Source organism: Montipora capricornis, chromosome 4, assembly GCF_036669925.1.
Source record: "Montipora capricornis isolate CH-2021 chromosome 4, ASM3666992v2, whole genome shotgun sequence".
NCBI lineage: Eukaryota > Metazoa > Cnidaria > Anthozoa > Scleractinia > Acroporidae > Montipora > Montipora capricornis.
In genome coordinates, this window is record NC_090886.1 from 34,218,435 (window position 1) to 34,228,434 (window position 10,000).

Here is a 10,000-nt window from a genome sequence, read left to right on the forward strand (position 1 = left end):
TACTTTTCAATATGTTTGGGTTAAGATATGAAAGAAGCATTCATGCATTCAGGGAAAAAGTAGCAAAACCAAAATTTATCGATTTCGGGTAAATGAAGAGGAAAGCATTATTTAAATGGTCTGGATAGCACAAGTGTATTATCTGCACGAAGCACTTTGGACGGAAACGAGAAAATATTCTTGAACGGGGGAACACAAGGAGACTTCAATAAAATATGGGATCATCGAACTCTCCCAACTCCCCAACCCCTCACGGAAGCAACCCTCTTATCAGGCCTTCATCACTAGGAGTTTTCATAGTTCATAGTTCATAGTACATATGTTTATTACCGTCGGATTTTATAGTAGCTTGATGTAGCTAGTATCTCCGACCATTTACCCTTCCAAACATGATACGTACACCACGGAAGACAGACCACAACACCGGGAACTACATGGTCTACTCTTTGCGAACAGTGTGTGAGTTCTTTTACGTCCCACAGGATGATGAAGATTGAAGGGTTGTGAGACGGGGCCTACGGTTTATCGTCCTCGTCCGAGAGGACTTGAAAGTCTAACCATTTGTGGATGTAATAGACCAATTCGGCTAACTCAATGTTGTACCCAATTCAAATCTCTGGGGGTTAAGATTCTTTGTGTGTTGAATTTGCATGACAATGAAGCATTCATATTTAAATGATATGGACATACGTGGAACAAAACGTTTTATTCCCAAAAGATTTGAATTGGGTACAACATTGAGTTAGCCGAATTCGTCAATTACAAAGGAAGCACTTTTTCCTCAGTTATTTAAAGACCGTGAGTGTTGGTCTGGCCTGAGTTGAACTCACGACCTCCTATGGCAGCCCGGTGCTGGTGCTCAACCAACTAAGCCACCGTTGAACATGTTGTCTTCCCCCCACCCCCTTCCGCACTTGAGGGATGATTTGTCGCAGAGCTAGTTGCTTTAGATTTATTTCCCCCCATGTTTCATTTGTGTGACGTAACGAGAATCCTTGTCCGTTGATTGGCTAAGGGGCATAACATTCGCAGGAAAAGCTGTCAGAGAGAGAGATAATACCAAGGAGAGAGATGGAAGTTAATTAATGGCCCCGTGACATGAGCTAATACTCGATTCAATTGTGAACCCTTTATCGTTACCTCCTTTAATGTAAACATGATTTGTATTACAATGCCACCGTCAGAGGAAATCAGCTTTGCGAACTACACCGCGTTTTAGCGTTTATAACTTTCCTTGCCTGGTGCATATTTCTGCTAAATAATACTACGATTTTAGAGATTTCTGGAATCTTCAGCCAGCCGTTACTTTGTACCCTTAATTAAACTAAGCAAGAAAACCAAAACGGTCCATTTTACGCCTGTGGGGGAGGTACTTCTTCCACATAAATCCTGGACACTGAATTCCATCCTGTGAACGCATCAGCGGCTCCATAACCAGCACAATTACCGACCCAGAATCCCACGCGCACAATTCCCTGGTGGACTTTTTCACAGACTCCTTCTATTTGCCGCACACGCTGCAAATCCTTCTTGCCTCCATTCCCATGCACCATGTACACGACTCCATCAATGGCTGCTGGATTGGAGCACTCTGCGCCGTTGAAAGTAAAATACCATCGTTTGCAGCAAGCATGGCAATTTTGGATTCGAAGAGGTCCATTGAAGAAGACTCTGAGTCCAGTGTTTGCAGATGTCTTGTTGAAAACACATTCCTGTGAGAATTGACGACAAATAAAAAACGAGTGGAAAATTAAATTGCAATTCAGTAAACTTTTAGCTCAATATATGGTTAATGATAATGATCTAGATCTGGTCAGTTTGGTTTGCTTGACTAATGAAGTCCCTTTGGTGCGAAACAGCCAGGAATCAATCAAATTACCTGACTGAGCGTCGCGATCTACAACACGAGTAACCACATTGTTAGACAAACGAGATTTATACCCTTGGCAAAGTTGTTTTTAGTGACGCCCATTCTGACAAATCCGTGACTATTTACCTTGATCAAGCCATTATCCCTGCCATCATTCAGGTTCTTAAAAACGCACTGTTTCCAGTTACGCACGAAAGACGCCTCAGCTCCTTTGGGACCTGGAGGACCGGGGGGACCTTGGCTTCCTGCTTCACCTTTGTTTCCGGGTGGACCTGCCTTACCAGGTGCTCCCTGAGACCCTTTAGAACCCGGGTGTCCTCGAACACCTTCTTCGCCTTTGATCCCTCGTGGCCCCATAGGTCCCTCAGGTCCATGATTGCCAGGTGATCCCGCAGCTCCTACTGATCCCGCGGAACCAGGGATTCCCGGGATACCTGGGATTCCCGGTGCGCAGAAACAAGCAGCTTGAGCACAGGATCCATACGGTGACGTCTGTTGAGGAGTGCCCTAAATTGAGACAGTTAGGAGGGATTACATCCCTTTGTTTCACTTTTGTTTTCGCAACCGTTAACTGTGTACGTAAAGCTCTTAATCCTTATGTAACATCATGGTACCCTCGTTACACAATTTAAAACTCAATTTGCCCCTTTATCAGAAGTTTTAGAATAAGGAGCAAACCGAGGAATCTTGAAATTGCTTTTTGGGGAAACGGACAGTTTTCGAAGGGTTTATAGTGACAAGGCTTACAAGATAACACCCATGTGATCATCGAAAGTAAGTCCTGTTGGGCTGGGTCAGTTAACACTATATTGGTTGACCCACAGGGAATACTCGTTGTGGTGATCTCGAGGAGAGCAGGGATGGGGTATTGTTGGCATAAGTGGGTTGAGTTCGTGCTAGTTCTCTAAACTGCTCCAAGGATGTTTTCCTCCGTCACTAAGAATCAGCGTGTCAGGAGCTCATCAAGTGGAACCTCTTTCTCCCATACTTGGCCAAAGAGTCAACCCCAGTAGATTTACTAATAAAACGCCTCCCCTGGGAGATTCAGCACGGCCACTGTTTTAAAAGTCAATCAAATCAGAGCTATGATTTCAGCGTCAGTATTGTTGAGCACTATTCTGAATTTATCAGTGTGAAATTAACCTGAAGATATATATATTCATTATTCAACACATTGTGACAATGTCCAAATATGGTCATAGTGCACTCAATACTCGTCATGCGTACTCAACGTAAATCCTAGCTGTTACATAGCAGCGCTTTGTTTCTATGGCGGCAAGAAGATGCAAGTTCGTTGCGTTTGTTGAGCGATGATAATTCAGGTCGGCTTGTACTTGAGCTGTTGTAGGATGAGCTTGATGAAATGATACGCCATGGAATAATATAAGGTAGTCAATGTTACCGCCTTTAAGAGACCAGCTGTGTTTTCTGAGTTCGGTCCAGTTTCTGTGTTTTGCGTGCCGAAATGATGCAGTGAGTCCCTTGAGCCAACAGCGTATCACCCCCAGGATTCACCCCAAATGGATTCACAGTCCAAGTTGAGGAGAAATTTTGAATGACATGTAAGGGAAACCCAACACTGGACAACTTCTGGAAAAATTTTTCAAAATTGCTCCTCAACTTGGACTGTGAATCCATTTGCGATCCTGCTGAGGGTGATATGCTGTTGGCTCAAGGGACCCACTTAACTGACTCTTTACATTAATTACCCTAGTCCGCCTGAGAATCAAATGTTGAGCAGCGTTGTTACATAGAAAAACAGGCCCTTAGAGAGTCCCGCGGAAAATGCCAAAAACTAAGTAATTTATCAGCCCTATTGCTAGCATTGTAGTGATCATCACACCCGACAAGTGATCAGGGGGACGTGTGTTCAAATCCCGTTCAGGGCAATTACAGTTTCTCGATTTCTCCATAAGTTATCCAGTGTTGGGTTTGCTATAACTCTCTCTCTCTTTCTACATATATATATTTTTTTTCCCCCACGGAAAAAACATGTTCTTAAAAATAAATTTACTCGGGAAATGGTTGACCAAGGAAATAGTGGAGATAGAGGCTCAATTTGATGAGTTCCTGGCATGTACCCTATTCCACCCTTTAGGAACGTATGGAAGGGTACTCTTCGACACTAAAAACGTATCTCTCAATTTTGTTTACAAGGAGATGTTAATTACACTCACCTTGTTGTTGGTGCTGCTATTTCCATTCGCGGAACACAGAATGGGCACAAGTAGCATTAGTGCACACATTGTTGTGGTCAGCGGTGTGATCATGCATTGTTTCGTCCTCATTCAACCTGCAAATGTTGTGCCTATTAATTTATTTAGTGTTTAGAGCTGCTTAAAATTCGCAAATAGGAAAAGGAGAATCAACTCGTAACAGAATAAAAACCTTGAGATAATAAAAAAGAAAACTACCGAACCTTGTAATACTCTAGAGGAACCGCCATGGAATCACCAAGGCAACCAACACAAAAAGACACCCTCGCGCATGTTTCTTGTGATTATCCTTGCGCCGCTAGTGTGGTCCAGAATTTAAGGATTCTATTCTAAAGTTACGTCTCTATTTCTTTTAATTGTTTGAAAACGCGCCCAGGGAATTTGATGATGCTCTAAATGTACAGGAATTAAATTTCTATGAAAACGTAACAGTGTTACTGTTAAGTGTTTGCCAAAAGATGTTAAACCAAAAACGAACGGTAAAATGCGACTTTTGACCGCTAATCGATAGTTATCACGATAATGATAAGGATAAGAGGTAAAATATTTATATCTTAAAGTTAAATGCGCAATAGAATTTACAACGGGTAACCGAACCTTAAGAAAGCACAGAGGACTACTAACAGCTAACTTTAAAAAAATGCAACAGGAATTTATTCTGGCTTTAGATGAAGACTATTCTTCAAATCGTGGATAAAATACTTCATTCCCCTGAAGCAAAGGTAAATGCAAAGAAGAAAAACAAATAATAAATCCCATTAATACCTCCAACTGTTTTCTCCTACAAACTGCCTCGTAACTTCCTAACGCTTGTGAGGATGTTGAGAACATATGATTTGCTCGTAGATTTCACACGACATTTTATGCTCTTCTAGTTGTCAAGATTCATGTCAAACGCGTTCAGGACATGTAATTACATAAGTGGTAACTTGTTGGTTGCCAACTCACACGAAACATTTCTATTGGCTATAGTGTTAACCAATGATATTGCAGCTCTAACCTTTGTTTTGTTTTGATTGCTAACAAGTAAAAGCAACTTGAGTTCACGACACCAATGCCTTTTTTTGTTCGCTGCACCAAACTGTCTAATGACATGCCACTGCTCTGTTATTCTCCTTGTACGAATGTCTTTTTAATATTGAAGTGCTTATTCAAAAACTCTGATTTCTTCCCGTAGTCGCTGAACCGCCACGCTTCCGTTGCATAATTTCATTACTGTGACTTGTTTTTGGTATTGTTTTAAGAACAATTACTATACTGCTTCTGATGAAACAAAAATGTTTACCATAACTTGGTTTTAATTAGAAAATTGTCGGTTTCGTTAACTCTCGACAGAGGAAAAACTCCGTGCTATTCCGAAAGCAAGATGTTGTTTCCCAGGTAAATCCGACCCGCCTATGCGCTTTACGTGATTTAAGAGAAAGAGAAGTTTTGCCAACTAAAATAAAAGCCGTTATTTGGTTCAGACAGACTAATGTATGAAACAGCGGACATGTGATCGCGATGCTGAATGCCTATGTATTGGAAACTTTACTGCTGGAAAATTATTTTGGAACAAGCGCACTTCGCTCTCTTAAGATTTTGAATCAATACTGAATTATATTAATTAGAAAGTTGACTGATTCATTTCATTCAGTAGAGAGTTATTAAAATGGGTCACTTACTTTATGCCTAACTCCGTTTACTCAGTAGCGATCTAGAAAGGTTAAGCCAAATAGAGGAATTTAGATTTGAAAGAGCAATTTGCAAGACCATTCCTATCACCAACAAAGTTACGAAATTCATGTTACCGTTTGTTGTTGTTCTCACTCTTCCATCAAAAAATAATAATAAGCTAGCTGAATCTCTTCCACTTCCTTTGTGAGAATTCAAAAAAAATTCGCGTTGGCACAAGTTTGGGCTGCTGGACTCAACACACACGCATAATCTTTCGCAATTAATTTCTTACTGGTCGGTGATGTTTGAGTCACCGTAGATTCAGTCCTCCAATAGAATCCAGCCGTCTTCTCGTGCATTTTTTTCTTGCTTTGTCGTGACTTGGAATTGAAGTGAGCCACTGCGGTTTGTGTCGCTTTGGAATCCAAATAGCAGATATTTTGCAAAATTAAATCTTCTTGACGCAAAAATATAGCAGACAGTGAAATAACAGATTTGCGCGTGTGTCTGACTCTTTCACTATAAACTGAAGTTTGCTGTTTCGCCTGTTTTCGGTTTCGGTGGCAAGTTACGCTACCTACCACGAATAGAATTGCGGATACGAAAAGTTTACATACCAGCATCTTCCACTATTTTAACATTGCAATGGCAAAAAATGTCATATTCAACACAGAACTGGTAGATGATCCTCTCTAAAATGTAATAAATAATCTGAAGCCAAGTCATATTTTTATATGTTGAAACAAGAAACGTTTCTTTTTAATTTTCGTTTCCTTTTGTCAGCTCAACTATCCCATTGGGCGCAAGTCGCAACTGATTTTAACGTGTTTTCTTAATTGAACATAAACCATACAATTTTCTTCGGAATTTTGTTTCTAAAATAATTTCTTTGGGGAAATACCATCAAATTGCAGTGTTTTTTTTTTTTTTTTTTTTAATTAAAAAGGAAATCAAACCTGCTGAAATCGACTCGTCAGTTTTACCGGAAAGTAGGAAATCGAGAACTGGATATTCCACTGTACACTAATTTGTCCATATTTCCACTGCTGAGGCTACCTCCTTTACACTATCATTCGTATTTTCATATGAACAATTTCTTTGGTTGTGTTTTAAAGGTAATTAACACTTAAAGTCAATCACAACCAAAGAAATTTCAAAAACGGAAAGTTAAAAACAAACTACTGTTTACCTTTTAAGTAACGCCACACAACACTTGTCTCAGCGCAAAACCCGGCGGAGCTGAAATGAAAAAGAAGTAGTAAAGACAGATTTTTCGAAAAATGAGTAATTGATAAATTTGCAAAGGGACAAGAACAGTTCGGCTCTTGGGTCAAATTGAGACCCCGACGATGGGTTCCTTTTTCATTGCAGTCACCTTGTAATTAAATTTAAAATGAAACCATCCAAATGGCTGTTAATTATTAGATTAAGAACTTGTTTCCTTTGTGTTTGCATCTGAAAAGACAGATTCTTGTGAGAAATACGATCGACTGTCGGCGATAACTCGAACCTAAAAGGAAGCTAAAGCCTCGAACAAAATTGTTGAAACACTTTGCAATACCTTTTCCTCCCACAATGACGGTTGTTTTACCAAATGGGCTCAGAAACGTCACAGTGCGTGCAAACAACGTTGTCAAGGGAGAGCGAGCCGCAAAAGCTTTAATTCGATCTGTATATTCGTGTACTGTTCCATGGAGGTCTGTAGGTAGAAATGGTTGATCACTTATCGAGCAAGATAAAGTCACATCAAGACAATTACCTGATGGGAAAGAGATTCACGATGCGGAGTCGACGTGAGCTTGAGTTACTCAGTTGAGGAGAGTTTATTAAGAATCAAGTCAATTCGATTTCCTCCGAAGCGAAATAATTCTTCTTTCGAAGGCTTGTAATCACGCTGCATGATCACCGTTTTTCAAGTCGCTATTTCTTGTCGGCAAAACAATCTAAAGACCCTCCTTAAATATTCAAATATTCAAACATCAATGGATAAAGTTAGAATGTAATGTTGGCAGTTTCAAATTAACTCTCTTTAAGCCCGCAGCAAAAAAATATGAGAACCTGCATAGAGCGATAATATTTCTCCGGCATTTAGACCCTCTTTACATAAGAATCTGTCTTATGCAAACATTTTAAAATGAGCAGGTCTAGTTTATCAAATAGAGGACGAAACTAACCATTGTGCAGTCCGTGATAGATCATCGTGCCTTCATTTGTAATCCAGTGCAGCTTGTATATCCATGAGATCTTTTCCTCAGTACAGCTTAATCACTTGCTACTCTGTAGTGTATGGAGTGCGTTAAACGCGTTCTGATTGGGCAATTCGGAGTTAACCACCCAAGTTCTTTTTCACCTCCGAGAAAAGGAGAGAGCAGATCAATGTCCTAGATGCGTAGTAGTTTTGGTCGTTATGGTCCGCTTGCATTGAATATGCTAAAACAATTATTTTTCAGATGATGATCTTAATTTGCAATACAGTTTCGCAAAATTTTGAAAACATATGAATGAGCACCGAGTACTGCTAAACATTAATTGTTCGATCACAGTGCTCTTCTGTGAAATATCCGCGTCACACTTCGATCAATATTCCATCCTTGTTAATTTTTCAGTGTTTCAGCGACTTGCTTTAATTTATTGGCTTTGATTATTTGAACACAGTTCAATTATATTACTGCTAATAACTTTTGGCCTATTCAGAGGGCAACGGTTTGGTTACTTTATCGAAGCAAAGTTTGGATTATTTTAAATTAACTGATGATAGCATTTCGAGCAAATGATGACTGAAGAAACGGTGAGCTGTATTGATTTGTCTCGTGTAAATTCTTGTTTAATTTATTCCTAAATAAAATTGTTTACAGTAGAAACTCCAGAGCATGATCTCGAGTGAACTAAAATAATAACCACAACCCTCTTTTGCTTTTAATTTTTGTCATCTTTATCTCGTATAAGCAAAATGCAATTGAATATTCAGGGCGTTTTAGCATCGATAACGACTACGTAACGACAACAATTAGGGGCACCCAACGACGAATTTTAACTTTACCTCTTAGAGGGAGATTTCTGAGTTCCTTCATGCCATGATAACTGCATTTTTAAGACGTATATTTATCAGCTAAAACACTTTGATCTGTTCGGCCTTGCTAGCCGAAAACCGATGTGCCCGCCGAGAATATCATTTCAGGTAATAAAATCATCTTTTTTTTAGAAATTGATAGCTGAAAGTTACCTTCCGCGAACTTCCCTAATAACTGCAGTACTTGCTTCTCGAAAATGCTATCTGACCTTTTTGAGAGCCAAAAATGGTGAAAACAGTCCTTCCGAAAACGTAAAGGACCATTTCCTCTGGTTGCGAATCTTTTTAGAAGCTTTTAGATGACGTTCCAGTAACTTGATTGTCTTCGACAAATCTCGAGAAGTCTAGGAGATCGCCAGGCAGAGGATTAGCAAACTTGTAGGCTATAGTTCCTCGGAACACCGAGATATTTCGCGAAATGTTCTCTTGGGTGCCCCTGAACAATAACAGGGCACAATGATGATAGCTGTGTGCTCTTAAGGCACGCATAATTTAAAAAATTAATTTGCCAGTATAAACTGAAAAACAATGTAAAATTACCTAATTTGACGACAACGAAAGCACATAACGATGAATCGTTCATTATTTTGTTTTCTTTAGTTCAAAACCTTTCATACCATGATTCAAGGAAGGCGATGTAATAGTTACATACGGAAGTGCCAAGTTATTCTTCGAAGTGACGTTCTCAATACTGCACTGAACTTCCCTCTTTCAAGAAATTAGGTACGGTAGTAGCGGCAATAGAGAGCTTTAGATTCTAGGATGAGAACGACTACGAGTACGAGATTTTCTCATAGAACAACAGGGAGAACGCACAAACCAACGTCATTTTGGCGGGGAAAACGTGATACTGTCGTTATTTCAGCACTATGTTTTGTAAAAATGTCATCGTGTCAAAACATGTTGGTAGCAGTTTTGGTATTTTTCGATTAGCAAAAAGGCTCAGTTACTAGTAATAAGAATAAGTGAGCAACCTACACTGCTAACAAAGAGCAAGATTAATCGTCCGAGTTATAAATCTTCGAAGTATTTTCGCTAAAAATGGGCGGTCAAATTTCGTATATACTCGTTCTCGTCCTCGTCCTAGAATCTAAAGCTCTCTAATATCCTATGCTTCAGCCGTCTCCTCAACCTATTTGAGGCAGATTTAATGTTCAACACGCAGAACGCTAAATACCAAACATCTTC

At 39.7% G+C, this 10,000-nt stretch overlaps 1 protein-coding gene across 1 annotated transcript in view; it reads right to left on the reverse strand.

Moving 5' to 3' along the window:
* The window catches only part of LOC138046587 (collagen alpha-2(I) chain-like), a 67,043-nt gene that overhangs the window by 20,024 nt on the left and 37,019 nt on the right, over positions 1 to 10,000 (reverse strand). The window contains exons 9-11 of the mRNA XM_068893193.1: positions 4,048 to 4,159; positions 1,997 to 2,377; positions 1,357 to 1,712 (exon numbers count right to left, since the gene is read on the reverse strand). Coding sequence (XP_068749294.1) covers positions 1,357 to 1,712; positions 1,997 to 2,377; positions 4,048 to 4,159 — 849 coding nt within the window. The remainder of the gene's footprint in view (positions 1 to 1,356; positions 1,713 to 1,996; positions 2,378 to 4,047; positions 4,160 to 10,000) is intronic.